The sequence below is a fragment of the Doryrhamphus excisus genome, linkage group LG21, assembly GCF_037039965.1.
Source record: "Doryrhamphus excisus strain RoL-2023G ecotype Guam linkage group LG21, RoL_Dexc_Guam_v1.1, whole genome shotgun sequence".
NCBI classification, from domain to species: Eukaryota; Metazoa; Chordata; class Actinopteri; order Syngnathiformes; family Syngnathidae; genus Doryrhamphus; species Doryrhamphus excisus.
In genome coordinates this window covers 2,640,314-2,656,666 of record NC_136377.1, presented here as the reverse complement: position 1 = coordinate 2,656,666, position 16,353 = coordinate 2,640,314, and the positions used below count along the sequence as shown (strand labels likewise).

The 16,353-nt window shown below is 39.3% G+C and overlaps 1 protein-coding gene across 1 annotated transcript; it reads left to right on the top strand.

Annotated features, from left to right (window-relative positions):
* Window positions 1-2,280: 2,280 nt before the first annotated feature.
* On the top strand, window positions 2,281-15,907 carry ripk4 (receptor-interacting serine-threonine kinase 4). Its single transcript, XM_058087970.2, has 8 exons — window positions 2,281-2,563; window positions 6,772-7,063; window positions 8,057-8,205; window positions 8,343-8,392; window positions 11,121-11,279; window positions 11,490-11,605; window positions 14,017-14,260; window positions 14,329-15,907. The coding sequence occupies exons 1-8, from the start codon at window positions 2,382-2,384 to the stop codon at window positions 15,516-15,518; spliced, it is 2,382 nt and encodes a 793-aa protein (XP_057943953.2). The 5' UTR covers window positions 2,281-2,381; the 3' UTR covers window positions 15,519-15,907.
* Window positions 15,908-16,353: the final 446 nt, after the last annotated feature.

Genomic DNA, 16,353 nt, shown 5'->3' with positions numbered 1-16,353 from the left:
TACCATAAATTAAGCATTTCCAAGCATAAAAATTGCTTAATGAACTAAAAAAAATACAAATATAAGCTATTAAGAAGATACCAGGATGATATGTAGTATCCTACACTGGCCACTAGATGTCAGTAATGTTACCATAAATGTTCGCTGGGACACACAAGCACCAGACTTTGTACCACAGAACTACTAGGCTGTTATTGCAGTTTTTAATGATCTCACAACACACACAGTTATCCCTAATACGGGCTACTTACAAATGCGGCAAGCTAAAACTCAACTCTGAACCCTCGACATCACTTCCTGTCCGTGCTACCGGAACACATTCCTATCAACACCCGCAAGCACGAGTCTGATTTATGGCTTAATTTCTGGCATTATATTGGCTAACACAAGCGTACGGGTCAATATAGGGGTGCTAGTTCATGTCTACATGGCTCTAATAATGTTTAAGACCATATTTAGAAGGTTGTAAACAGATTTTCTATGCTGTAACTATGAAAAAAATTCAATTTATAAATAAAGAATCCTACTTCACGGAAATTCACTTATCATAGTCGGATGTGGAACCAATTAACCGTGATGAACGAGGGATTACTGTACATATACAGTACAGTAGATCGCTTAGATGCCAGAGCCTAACAAGAGTCTCTAAGCGTTGTCACTCATCAATTAGTTACGATCATATTTTGTATCTCAACTATGGTGCGTTCAAGTACCTCCCAACTAAGTGCAAAATTATGATGTAAACATGTCATTAATGTTATATAATGACATTTTTTTTTTAAAACCGTGGTTAATGCTGAATTGTAAATGTGCGGGGGATTCACTGTATACAATCATGGCCAAAAACATTGCTATCTTTGGCATGACACACGCAAAGATACATGTATGCATACAGTACATAGTACATACAGTACATACAGTACATAAACCCCAAACCAGTGAGACTTCTTAAGCCAAAGGTTCACCAGCCTTTTAAATCATGCATGTTATCAAGTCTTTGAGAAATGAAACTGAAACATTTGAATGCTTTTTCTGTCTTAAAGTTAGTACTCCTATCTTTTTTTTTTTTATAAGTTGTCCCTGTCTAAAGTGGTCTTTCATTTGTTTACCTGTAAAGAAATTTGGACCATAAATCCTGATTATGAGACTCACATTGATTTTTTTTTTTTTATTTACTGTTACTGGGCCGTTGAGAATCTTAGTCAAACAATCCTTCCAGGATGTTCCGCACATCCTCCAGTGCTTCAACGAACCGCACCGAATTGATGAATTGCTACAGAAACATTCTTCCGTTCCGTTTCAGAATGTTGCCATTAATGAAGTGCATTTGCAGTTGTGAGGTTGGTGAAGGTTGCACATTGAACAGGGGTGCCCAAAAGTGGGGCTGAGGGCCAGGGACGGCCCGCAGCACATTCTAAAAATCTTATTTTTTTAAAAAAAAACAGCAAAATTTTAAAAATCAGCAGTAATTTTACAAGAATAAAGTCATGTAACAACAAAAAAATGAAGAAAAATAAGAATATAAAATAAATATTAAAATATTAATATTAAAATATAATAAATAAATATTAAAGATTTTTTTAAGTCGGAATATTACAAGAAAAACTAAATATTTGGATAATTAGGTCGGGGCAAAGTTATAAAATGGGAGTCAGGTCAAACTATTATAAGAAAGTTGCAAAAAAATGGCAGAAATAGAAAAAAACAATGCAAATAGTCAAAATATTGCAAGAAAAAAGTATGCTAACAAGAAGAAAATCAAAAATTTCCAGGAATAAACTTGTAGGGAAAATAACGTCATTTTAGTAGAATTGTTGAATGAAATATTAAAGAACAGCAAGTGGAATCATAACAAATCTCCAGTTTATGAAGAAGAGTCAGTGTCTAAACGCTGAATTGAATACATATTTCTCCATACCCAGAATAAATGTACTAATGTACCATAACATACATTTTATATTATATTATATTTTAACATACATATACCCATATTATTGTAGATATAACTCAAAATGATTTTATTATATTTATTTTATTTTATGTCTATTAAATTTATTAACATTTCGATATAATTTACATTACAACTTTGTCACCGTATGATTTAGTATAAACATTTAGCATAACATCAAATCTACAGACGCCAGGTGGCAGCACAGAGCCTCGTGGAGCAACTGTGAACTCTTCCGCTCATGCGCAGCTGCCTACTGACTCATCAAATCAGGAAGTGACGTCATCACTCGGGGCCCAGCCCTCCTTTACACCTGAGTAGAGGGAGGGGCCATTTTGGGTAAGACTTTGGGGGGGAAAACAAGGAAGAACTCACAAGCGGAACACTCCCTACACGGAGCCGATACAGCTGGCGGGTTTGTTGAGGTTCAGATATGGATGTTCCCGATTCACCGCATGGGAATATGGGACTACTTCGTACCTTTGACTCTTCTGAGTTCTGCACCTGGGAGAAAATCGGCTCCGGTGGGTTTGGACAAGTGTACAAAGTGCGGCATGCTCAGTGGAAAACATGGCTGGCTATCAAGTGCCCTCCTTGCCTTCACGTGGATGACAAGTAAGTCTCTCAAACATGTTGTTATGTTTTATTTATTCCTTGCTAATACCTTTAATTCACCTTTATCACGTTTGCTATATGTTCAATATTAGCCGTGTTGGTCATGTTTAGAGTACTTTAGAGTTCTACGGTGGCCGACGTGGGCGTTTAAACACACTACAATGTCCAAACATTCAATCGCCATTTTAAAAAAAACATTAAAAAACGCGGCAAGATGTGAAAACAAATCTCAAAAACACACAAACAAAACTTGAGGGACATTCTCAAAGTTCACGGACTAAAACGGAAGTGATTATACATACTCAAATATCGATTTACTTGATAAGATTCTGCCTAATAACTTTTTTATATTTAATAATTTCTCTTCATGAGTATGTTTTTGGGGTTTGTGTTCATTTTTGGCATGTGCAGCATTTTATTTTGCATTTCTTTTTGTGATGTAGCATGCTAATTTTATACCGCCACACTGTTCCGGCCTGTGATTGATCCCCACTAGATCAAAGCATGCCAGGAATGCAATTCCCAGACTCCAATCAACACTGATGTAATCAGCTAACAATGCTAGGGAGTGGTCGGTTTAAATAAATATATATTTTTTAATCCTCTCACCGATCCCTGACTTTTTGCAACAATTGTGAACAAAAAAATAACACAAATAACACACAAAATAATAAATATAAGCTATTACATTAGATGCTGTAGTATTATACACCGGCCACTTGTTGTCCGTAATGTTACCGTATTGTTCGGTGAGACACACAAGCACCAGACTTGTTACCCCGGGAACATTAGACTTTTATTGTAGGTTTGAATGATATCACAACAGACACGGTAATCCCTATTGCGGGGTTACTCTTGCGGCTCGAACCCACGACAGGCTAAAAAAACTCAACTCTGAACCCTCGACATCACTTCATGTCTGTGCTACCGGAACACATTTACATCAACACACACAAGCACGAGTCTGATGTATGGCTTAATTTCTGTCATTATATTGGGTGACACAAGTGTACGGGTCAATATAGGGGTGCTAGTTCATTTCTCGATGGCTCTAATAATGTTTAAAACCACACTTAGATGGTTGTAAACAGATTTTCTATGCTCTAACTATGAAAAAAATCTTATTTATCTTATTTATAAATTAGACTTATAAATAAGTCTTCTTTATAAATAAGATAAATAAGATGTTGGCTTATTTTCTGTCTACTATATTGGGTAATATGAGTGTAAAGGTGATTATAGTGGTGCTAGTTCATGTCTAGAGGGCTCTAATAATGTTAAAAAAACATTAAAAAATATCTGTTTGCCATACAGTAATTTTTCTTTTTTTAATTGTGAATATGTTCTACAAAATAATAGCTTGAAATTGTCATCCAATTAATTATACTGTATATGCAAAATGTGCTGAATTGACGTGGAATGCGCATTTTGGCACCACAAGCGCAGGCAATGTTATTTCAATCTGTCTGACAAAAAGAAGAACATGTATCCCTCTTGCTTCGTCTTCTTTTCCCTGGCGTGTGTTAAAAAGCGACATTATGATGCCATCTACTGTACGGAGTTAGAACAACAAGCCACATTCACAGACAATACTATCACAATGTGTCTACAGACCAAAAGATGCACCAATCAAGCCGTTTGTGTAAAATTGCAGCTGTGTCGTCATCCCAACAGGAAGTAACTGTTTCACCATCGCGAAAGAACGGCGTCCTCCTACCCCCTTGACTTGACTTGCCGCCATTCAAAGCATGCGCTGAACCCGAAGCAAAGATGTTATCACCGTCTACAAAGTACACATTCATGTCATTTCACCGCGACTTTGCTCAAAGGCACCTTTGTGTTGCGGAGCTGCCGGCTGCCACTGTGTGGCACAGACAAGAATAGAAGCTGTAAAACCAGTTCTACCGGGTCCCGCGTTTAAAGGGAAGGAACATTAGTTGGTTCGAAAGAACAATTTGAAGGAAGTTTAGGATTAAGTAGTAATGTCTTTGCTATCATGGAAGGGAAAAACAAAACATTCCTTATGTCATCCCATTGGCTAATCAGTATGTATTTTACATAATTAGCCTTTAGGGCGCTTGAGCACTATAAACGCAAAGCAACAAGAAACTTGTCACAAGACCAGAAAAAAAGTTTTATAATGAATCACATTTATTTTTGCTGTTGGCAATGGAAAAAGAAACTGGAAGTAAAGACGCAACTGGGGCACATGGGCAATTGCCCCACAAATATTTGGCTCTCTGGTTCTACCATATCTTACTTATTGTATGGAAAAAATATGGGCTAATAACTACAAAAGCAATCTTCACTCGCTGAATGTACTGCAAAAAAGGTCAGTAAGGATAATTCATAATGCCGCCTACTTATTTCTAAAATCACAAATACTTCAACTTGCTGATATAGTTCATCTTCAAACAGCTAAAATAATAATGCATAAGGCTAAAAATAACCAATTAGCTAAAAATGTCATCCAATACTTCTCTACAAGAGAGGAGAAATATGATCTCAGGGAAGAAGTACATTTGAAACACTTCTATGCTAGGACTACGTTATGCTAGCCATAGCATTTCAGTATGTGGAATCAAACTATGGAATGGATTGAGTAAGGAAATCAAACAATGCACAACGATGAGCCAATTCAAGAAACAATACAAGCAGTCGAGTCAAGTCTGCGCGCTAACCACTCGACCGCCGTGCCACCCGCTCCAGTTTTAACGGACAACAATTCCTTTTTTTTTTTTACTTTTGCTTTTAACGAAGCGGCTTTTGAATGTTTAACAACACAGAACAGGACCTCTCACTCACCTGCTGCATTCCGACCTCATCTTGGAATGCCCTCACATTAACAAGTCATTTACATACATTAAATATGGAAGTGTAACGGATGAACAAAGTCCACAAGGTCACACGTTCGTGTTGGTTTTTTTTTTCCCGTAAATGGTCGCCAACTTCGTGATGACGTGCAGGGTTGTGGCTTGAAATGATGTCAGCTGTTACAGCTCAGTGAGCAAAGCATGGGGCTCCGAATGATTTGGTTAATGTTTTCTGAGAGGGTGACTTCAATCCGTGGCTAAAAAAACAAAACAAATCACAATGCAGGTTTAGTTCAAGTACACGTTGACCTTAATATCTCAAAACAGTCACCGCATTATGCTTGCATGCATCGTTTCATATGATTATCAGATGCACACCTTTTAAAATTAATAAAATAAACAAAGAGCATTTATCAAAAGATCTTGTGCCTCAAGAGTCAAAACTGACGATCATTCATTTATTCCACAATAAATGAAAACAGTTGCTCATTTTGCCGGCTTCAGTATATTGCCTCCAAACAGGCAGGAAGAGGGTTCACTCTGTGCATTGGTTCCACCACCTTGCCGCGTTTGTTCTATTATAAAACAAGGGCATGAATGGAGTTAGCCCCTTTTCTCGGTCATACAGTGGGTGGCGGCGGGGTCGGTAGTATACGCACAGACTATAGACAAGCGATGCAAGGTAATACATTGCAATATATGGTAATGGTTTTATTTCATTTGAACATGCATCAGATTACAATTGAATGCATCACATAATCAGTTCACAGTTTCACATGTCCAAAAGGAGTAGGAAGAAGCAAAGCTTATTAAATCCTACCCCTCTATTTGGTACTTTTACAATCAGTAACTTCATTTGTTCACTTCCTGCTTTCCTAATGTAATTTAAACATTAAACATTTTATTTTTTTTTTATTTTTTTAATTTAATTTTTTAATTTTTTTTTAATTAAATTCTTTTTTAAATTTAAAAAAAAGTATTAATTTTTTTAAAAAAAATTATATGACCATATGATGACATAATGGGTACCACAGTAACTGTCAATATAGTGATATATATATATATATAGCACATCATGACTGGTTCAAGACTCTTCATCATTGTATTTGTGGCGGCCCGCCATAACTAAATTTGGTCCGCTACAGATAAAGTTAGTGCTACCTTTTTAAACAAAAAAAAAACATATATATACCTGCTCCCCCCTCCCCACATGCCACAATTAGATAACAGTTCTGTGAGGGAAAAATTATTTTACTTAATTCTGATTCTGCATGATGGACAGTTATAAATTTTGCGTAAGAGAAGCATGGTTCTTATTCTAGCTTTGTCGATGAATACGTTTGAAGCTAGTTCTGATATTTACCTCATCCATTCCCCCTTTTTTCTTTCCCACAGAGAACGGTTGGAGCTGCTCGAGGAAGCCAAAAAAATGGAGGCGGCCAAGTTCCGATACATCCTGCCTGTATATGGGATCTGCGAGGACCCCCAGGGCCTGGTCATGGAATACATGGAGACCGGCTCGCTGGAAACCCTGCTGGCCACCGAACCGCTGCCTTGGGAGCTGCGCTTCCGCATCATCCACGAGACGGCCGTGGGGATGAACTTCTTGCACTGCATGAACCCGCCCTTGCTGCACCTGGACCTGAAGCCTGCCAACATCCTGCTGGACGCACACTACCACGTCAAGGTGAGCGGTCAGCATGGCACTGCTACATTTTCTTATTCTCACACATGGAAATACATTTTTTAACATTCTTCCAAGAACTCATAAACGGTCATTAAAGATGATTATTAATGACAAACAAACTTGAGAAAAAAAGTCGACCAGTTACATTTCAGTCATCTGAGTCAGCAACACTGAACCCTCCTGCTACATGTTCTTATTCTCACACCCTGATTAATCTGCGTTGTTCAAGTTCTTTCATAGTCTTTTGGTTCGGTACAGTAGACCAAAAAAAAAAGTTGTGTAAATTGGGATTAGCCGTCCTTCTTCCCAGGGAAATGGATGAACAACCATTCATGAATGACAATAGCACAATATATCATCTTGCATGGAAATACATTTTTTAACATTCTTCCAAGAATCCATAAACGGTCATTAAAGATGATTATTAATGAAAAAACTTGAGGAAAAAGTCAACCAGTTACATTTCAGTCATCTGAGTCGGCAACACTGAACCCTCCTGCTACATTTTCTTCTTCTACAATTATATTTGGAGTCTAAACCTACATATCCACAAGTGAATGATTATTTAGGACAGTGAGCATTGTCTAAATACAGCATCCTGCTTTAAAGCACACTCAGGAAGTGAAAATATGTTCTGGTTTGCACTTCCTGTGTCTTAACGCGCCTTTTACTTCAAGCAGCACCTCAACCGAAATGAATGCAGTGGGTGGGAAGCATCCATTTAGCTGTAATTGCTGGATGTAAACATCTCACCCAGGCGTGTTCCTACAAGATTCATTCAGTTCCTGTTGTGATGGTGTGTGGGCGTGCTCCACGGGGCCTCCGCTGCACTCGCTGCATGCCGGGACACGGCCCCCACCCCGGATCTTTCCTGCCACACTCTGTGGGTAAAATTAGTCACCGGTCTGGAGGACGCAGGGAGAAGGGCCGCCAGGATTTTCAGTTTGAGGTCCTTATCTTCTCTCGCTCGCTCTCGCTGTCTGTGTGTCTCAGATATCAGATTTTGGCCTGGCTCGCTGGAACGGCATGTCACGGGCCGAGGACATCAGTAGAGATGGCTTCTGCGGGACCATTGCCTACCTGCCGCCTGAAAGCATCATTGAGAAGGACAGAGTGTCGGACACCAAACATGACGTATACAGGTTGGACTTGTTTTGTTTTTCAACTTCATTTGAACTAAAACTTTGAACATGTACATATCAAATTCAGTATTTCTTATGAAACGATATAATCTTTGATAAAAATGATGTTAAAAATTGCAATGTGGATTTTATTGCAGTTTTTCTATTGTCATCTGGGGCATCCTGACTCAAAAGAAACCCTACCAAGGTAAGAAAAATCTATTATTAACACGATTTATACATTTTCATAATCTCGAAACTCCCAAAGACTAAATTATAAATAGTTAATGGTGTTTATATATTGGTAAATAAACTAATATTTTGATGCAAAACATTCCTTTTTCGGTCGAGTGGTTAGCACGCAGACCTCACAGCTAGGAGACCCCAGTTCAATCCCACACTCGGCCATCTTGCATGTTCTCCCCGTGCATGCGTGGGTTTTCTCCGGGTACTCCGGTTTCCTCCCACATTCCCAAAACATGCTAGGTTAATTGGCGACTCCAAATTGTCCATAGGTATGAATGTGAGTGTGAATGGTTGTTTGTCTATATATGCCCTGTGATTGGCTGGCGACCAGTCCAGGGTGTACCCCGCCTCTCGCTTAAAGACGGCTGGGATAGGCTCCAGCACCCCTGTGACCCTCGTGAGGATAAGCGGTAGAAAATGAATGAATGAATTACTGTTTTGTGGTTGAATACGGCCACAAAATATATTAATATTAATAGTCCAAAAATTATGATACCTATCATGATATAGTAAAGGAATTATTGCACTATCATCGTTCACTCTGTGAAGTTGTGGAATTGCTGTTTGTGACGCATATTTTCTTGCAGGCCATTTATACTGTCTGTCAAACATTTGCAGCATTTCTTCAAATGAATTATTTTTAGACTATTAGCCAAAAACATGCTAGGTTAATTGGCGACTCCAAATTGTCCATAGGTATGAATGTGAGTGTGAATGGTTGTTTGTCTATATGTGATTGTGATTTGGCTGGCCACCAGTCCAGGGTGTACCCCACCTCTCGCTTAAAGACAGCTGGGATAGGCTCCAGCACAATCCTTTTTTTTGTGTTGTCTTTGTTAGTCTATTTGAGTTGTGACACATATGCTTGAAGTATACATTTTCACAAAAATGTTTTTCTCCCTTTTTTAGTTAGGAACTGATATTTTCCTGAAACTTACCCATGTTCTACTGATGATTACCAAAGAACGGTTATCAGTTCAGTCTGTACTGTACAGATAAAAGAGTAGATATTATCAGTTTTTCAAATCGGGTGGGGCGCGAAAAAATATCTGTCCCTTGGGGGGGGGGCATGACTGAAAATAAGTGAGAATCACTGCCATGGAACACAATATTCTGCGTGCCTTGAAAGATCAGTCAGTGTGGTCTAAAATGGCCAGTAGTGAACTGGTTGTATATTGAATGTGTTAATACCGATATTTTCTTTCTCGTTCAGATTGCGTCCGGTAATCCGGTAATTTTGCGGCTTCATGCTATGATGTTTTTATAAGTAATAGGATGAATAAAAGAGGAATATAACAGTATTTATGACCTTATGTATATCATTGTTTTGTTCTTTTCTATGGAACACAAAGACTACTTTATAGCCCTTGTTATTGCCAAATGATTTCCAGTCAGGACTTTAGGTCACATAGGTGTATGTGTGTGTGTGTGTGTGTGTGTTTGCTTAGTAAATTCCAGCACACACGAGTGGACAGGGCTCGTCCGGCAAGTAAATTCTATTTTGTTTTCCCAGGCATCTCAGGTAGCAAAGCAATTGAAGTGGCACTTTAAGACGACTGTTGTTTAGAGGATGGCCAGGTTGACTACTTATTATCTTACTTATGATTATATTATATAGAGGCCTGACACCTTTCCTCTTGTGTAAGACGACTTAAATGTAATGTAATTAAGTCAATGACATTCTTACGGTCTCTGTTTAAAACCATGAATTGCGACCGGTAATGGTAATGGTTTGATTTCATTTGTACATGCATCAGATTACAATTGAATGCATCACATAATCAGTTCACAGTTCCACATGTCCAAAAGGAGTAGGAAGAAGCAAAGCTTATTAAATCCTACCCCTCCATCTGGTACTTTTACAATCAGTAACTGTTACATTTGTTCACTTCCTGCTTTCCTAATAGAATGTAAGATTTTTTTTTTAGTTTTTTCAATTTATTTTATTTTTTCATTTTTTTATCTTTTTTGTCACGTACTGAAATACGAGGTGATATGAACATACAATGACATAATGGGTACCATAGTAACTGTCAATATAGTGATATTATAGTATAGTGTTATTATATTTTTTTATGTTTTTTAATTAAATTTTTTTTAACTTCCTGCTTTCCTAATATAATTTTAATTTAATGTATTTTTTTAACTTAATTTTATCAATTTTTATTTATTTATTTATTTTTATTTTTTTGTCACGTACCAAAGTACGAGGTAATATGACCATACAATGACAGAATGGGTACCATAGTAACTGTCAATATAGTTATATTATAGTATATTGTTATTATTTTTTTATGTTTTTTAATTAAAAAAATATTTTTGTAAAAAAATTTAAACTTCCTGCTTTCCTAATATAATTTTAATTTATTTTAATTTTATTTAATTTATTTTTTTAACTTAATTTTATTTATTTATTTTTTGTCACATACCAAAGTACGAGGTAATATGACCATACAATGACATAATGGGTATCATTGTAACTGTCAACATAGTGATATATATATATATATATATATATATATATATATATAGTATATATATATAGTATATATATATATATATATATATATATATATATATATATATATATATATATAGTATATATATAGTACATCATCGTTGTCATCGTTGTGCATTGTTTGAGGTCCTTACTATTCCAGTGAGCTTGGCTTGACTGTCTTTCCCCCCAGGAGAAAACAACATCTTGCAGATCATGGTGAAGGTGGTGAAAGGGGTGCGTCCGGATCTAGGGGCAGTGCCGCGCAGTCGCCCGACCGCGTGCATGGGCTTCTTGAGTCTCATGCAGCGCTGCTGGGCAACAAACCCTGAGGCCAGACCCAGTTTCCAGGGTAAGTTGTGTTTAATTAACTAATTTGCATAACCAGCCAATGAAGCATTTGCATTTATTTTCCAACCGGTTGCGGAATTGTCATTTTTGACATAACAGGCAATTCATCTGTGAAACGTTTGCAGCATTTCTTTAGTGATGTATAAAACTACACTTGCGACAGCTGTACCAGCAATAAACCAACATCCCCTAACTCTCTCCCTACTTCTAGACATCACATCCGAAGCTGAAGATCTGTGCTCCAAACCTCAAGCAGAGTCCAAGACTCCGACCTCGTCTGTGTCCGAGTCAGAGTCCACCTCTTGCGACATGCTGTCCCTTCACCAGGTACAGAGACCTCGCCGGTTGTCGCATTGATTTAAAAACAACAGCAACAAAACATAAACACATGCATGCAAAATGGCGTCCTTGTGCTTAGCGTCAGCACCTTGGCACTGCTCAATCGTAAACGCCACTCCCAGTTGTCACGTTTTGGTCCACAGCAGGTCCCAGACAATGGTGTCTTTGTGTAAACAACCTCTGTGCTTGCCGACGAGGGTTACTCCACCAAGTACTAAAAAGTACTAAGTCACATGTTGCTTGGAGATCAGATAGAAGCTAATTTTTTCAGCATTAATTATTGAATTTTTAGTTTTATAAAGAAACTTCTATCATAAAAACGGACTGAAATCAAATACATAGTTTCCTCACTTTATATGCCGACAAAGAACCGACATTTAACCTGGTGTCTTTGTGTAACACAATAGCTTAAAGGGGACCTATTATGCTCATTTTCGGCCCTTTGTACGTATTTAGTTGTGGACTCCTATAGAGCAGCTACACACAATAACCCGCACAGAAAGCTTTCTAGATCTACCGGAATCTGCACCTATTCTAGCTACATTTCCATGGCTTTCCAAAAACGGTCTGTTTGAATTTATTCCGCCCACGCCCTGCTCCTGGGCATGCGTACCTCGCTGTGATTGGGGAGGAGGGCAGGTGTACAGCTTGTGAGGGAGCCATTAGACATTAGAAAAAAAACTCTCTGAAATCGAGCAATCAAGGCTCACTTTCAAATACACAGAAAACACAGGAATAGAACATTCTGACAACAGTTACAGGTCAGAAAAGTGGAAAAGGTAAAAATCACGTCTGGGAATTAACATGACAAGCCAGCTAGTCCGACAAACAAGGAAGTTCACCGAGCTCCCGATCTCATTCCACATCAATGAATCCATTGATGTCTTCATTCTTGATGTCGCTGGCCTAGACCTCCTCCTTGGTTCATGTTGGGTTAGTATGACTAAGCATGTTAAATTATTTATAGAATTTGATACACAAGTCACAGGACCAGTCAAACTAGGAAAATATGCCCGGAAAATACGGTAAAAGGATATAAAAGTGCAAATGTGAGCTTTTCCTGAAGGTGCTCCAGACATTTTTATTACTCTTGATAAAACATTTGTTCATAACAACAATGCCATCACCAAAGAAGAATGTCGACCGAGTGGATCGTTCAACCTGTCTGCTGTGTGACACATCCACACTGCTCATCTGGTGACGAGACATAAACACCGTACCCGGGTCATTTTTGACCCACTTATGGAAGGTTGGGGTAGTAACACAAAAACAAAAAAAAAATCTTAAAATGTATAAAAGGTAAGTAAAAAATATGAATGTCATGATATCAAAAACGTGTTTCTGAGGAATACCTGGAATATGAAATGAAAAAAAAATAATAATTACAAAAATATTTCAAGAAAACAACCTGACCGGGTCATTTTTGACCCACTTATGGAAGGTTGGGGTAGTAACACAAAAACAAAAATTTCTTAAAATCTATAAAAGGTAAGTTAAAAATGTGAATGGCATGATATCAAAAACATGTTTTTTGAGGAATACCTGGATATGAAATGATTAAAAAAAAATTATTACAAAGATATTTCCAAAAAACAACCTGACCAGGTCATTTTTGACCCACTTATGGAAGGTTGGGGTAGTAACACAAAAACAAAAATTTCTTAATAATAAAAATACAGCATGATATCAAAAACCTATTTTTTGATGAATACCTGGAATATGAAATGATTACAAAAAATTTAATTACAAAGATATTTCAAGAAAACAACCTGACCGGGTCATTTTTGACCCACTTATGGAAGGTTGGGGTAGTAACACAAAAACAAAAAAATCTCAAAATGTATAAAAGGTAAGTTAAAAATGTGAACGGCATGATATCAAAAACATGTTTTTTGAGGAATACCTGGAATATGAAATTATAAAAACATTTTCATTATGAAGATATTTCAAGAAAACAACCTGACTGGGTCATTTTTGACCCACTTATGGAAGGTTGAGGTAGTAACACAAAAACAAAAATTTCTTAAAATCTATAAAAGTTAAAAATGTGAATGGCATGATATCAAAAACATGTTTTTTGAGGAATACCTGAAATATGAAATGATTAAAAAAAATTAATTACAAAGATATTTCAAGAAAACAACCTGACCGGGTCATTTTTGACCCACTTATGGAAGGTTGGGGTAGTAACACAAAAACAAAAAAATCTTAAAATGTATAAAAGATAAGTTAAAAATGTGAATGACATGATATAAAAAACATGTTTTTTGAGGAATACCTGGAATATGAAATTATAAAAAAAATTCATTACGAAGATATTTCAAGAAAACACCCTGACCGGGTCATTTTTGACCCACTTATGCATCTAAGGGTTAAAGTCTTCTATTCCCTTCCCGCAGGTTCAAAACCCTAAGCAACCCGTACGTCCGAAATCGGCCATGTTGCCGGAAAAAGACTACAGTCTGTCTGAGCTGCTGACCCAAGTGGATTCTGGGATCTCCAGGAGCTTTGACCGTCTGAAGGAGGATAGCAGCTACAGCAAAGAGAACACATGCAAAAGGCTATCTGGCATGTCGTCTGCAGACTCCGCCTTCTCGTCACAAGACTCCATAACGATGTCTTTTGAGAAGGAAAACACGATTGGTAAGTCGTGGTCGCGATCGGTGCGGATTTGGGTATTTGTTCAACGGTTACGTCTTCCTACCGCGTAGATTCTGCTGAGGTCCACAAGAGGAAGTTATGCGACGCCATCAGAACCAAGGACACCGCAAAACTGATGAAGATCCTCCAACCGCAGGATGTTGATCTTCTTCTGGATGGAGGAGGCAGCCTCCTCCATCATGCCGTCACCTTGGCCAACGAGGAAGCCGTCAAGTTCCTCCTGTTGAACAACGCCGACCCCAACCTCGCCAACGCCCGCGGTTCCACCCCGCTTCACCTGGCCACCGAGAACCACTCGAAGCCTCTCGCCGAACTCCTGCTCGGGCGACGCAGCACCAACGTCAACGCCAAAGACGAGGACCAGTACACGGCTTTGCACTGGGCGGCCCACAACGGAGACGAAGCCATTGCGCGACTGCTTCTCGACCGGGGGGCGGCCATTAATGAAATCGACGGTCAAGGGCGAACGCCTGCTCACGTGGCGTGCCAGCACGGGCAAGAGAACGTTGTTCGAGTGCTGCTGAGCCGCGGCGCCGACGTCCGCATCAAGGGTAAAGACAACTGGACGGCGTTGCACTTGGCCGCCTGGCAGGGTCATCTGGGCATCGTGAAGCTGCTGGTGAAGCAAGCGGGGGCCGACGTCAACGCGCAGACGGCGCACGGCCGCACGGCGCTGCATTTGGCCTCCCAAAGGGGGCAGTATCGAGTGGCGCGGATCCTCATCGAACTTAAAGCAGACGTTCACATGACGGCGTCCGGCTTGAACACGGCGCTCCACGTGGCGGCCGAAACGGGTCACACCAGCACGTCCCGCCTCCTTATTAAACACCGCGCCGATATCCACGCCGAGAACAGCCAAGGGTTCACCCCGCTCCACTTGGCGTCCCAGCGGGGCCACTTGGCCACAGTCAAGATGCTAACCGAGGAGGGCGCCGACCCTCAAAAACTCGACCCGGCCCGACGCACCCCCTGCCATTTGGCGGCGGAGTACGGACACTGCGAAGTTCTGAAAACGCTTCTCCTTCACTGTCCAGCTGGGGGCGCTCTGTCGGAGGAGCTCAGCCTGTTGCGTGTGGCGGAGCAAGGTGGGGGGCGCTCGCCGGGGGACTTTATCGTCGAGAGCTCGGCGCCGCCCGAACCCGAGCAGCTACCGGAGGCGAAGCCGCTCCAGAGAAGAGTTGTCATTCTCAAACTGACGGAGCACAACGACAATCCGCAGTGTGCGCCGGCCTTGTGCTAACGCTGCGATTAACTGCAGTTAACTGTGTTAACTATATGCCCCGTTTGGTGTCTGCAAATCAAATGTAATATAATATGCTAAACACACTATTAGGATTTTAGCGTGGAAAAATGTCATGTAAATATGTACACTGTAAATAGAGATATGTCAACATATACGATTTTACTTTTGTACCCGATACCCTTTTTGGAACTGCATAAGCTCGTGTTGGTGGGATTCCATTTTGATCAGGAAGTCCGTATTTGTGCAACTTCCTGATGTTGCTGATGCTGCCTGTACAAGTCGTGGAACACCAGCCCTTTTTTGGATTTCTAAATGGATTTGGTTGGTGTTCTGAGCATGTTAAAGCCATTAAAAAAAACTTTTAAACCAATCCTTTGTTTCAGGACTTCTTTATAGTACAGTGGAACCTTGCTTGGCGTCATTGGATCCTTTCATAAAGGTCCAGATCTGGTGCTATGATGCTAGGTGTTAGCATGCTTAATGTTTGCATGATAACACTTAGCATGACGTGACTTGGCATAGTAGCATTTTTAGCCATTTTGATGCTAAGGGTTAACATGCTAGCATTAGCATGTCCACATTGCCAGCATGCTAACATTAGCATGGTAGGAATTTTAGCTATTTTCAGTGCTAGACACTTAAGGATTTACCACTATTATGGTAAATGTTAGCATGCTAACATTAACATCGTAGGATTTTTAGATATTTTCAGTGCTAGACACTTATATAAAGGCTTACCACTATTATGGTGTTAGCATGATAACATTAGCATGGTAGGATTTTTAGCTATTTTCAGTGCTAGACACTTAAGGATTTACCACTATTATGGTAA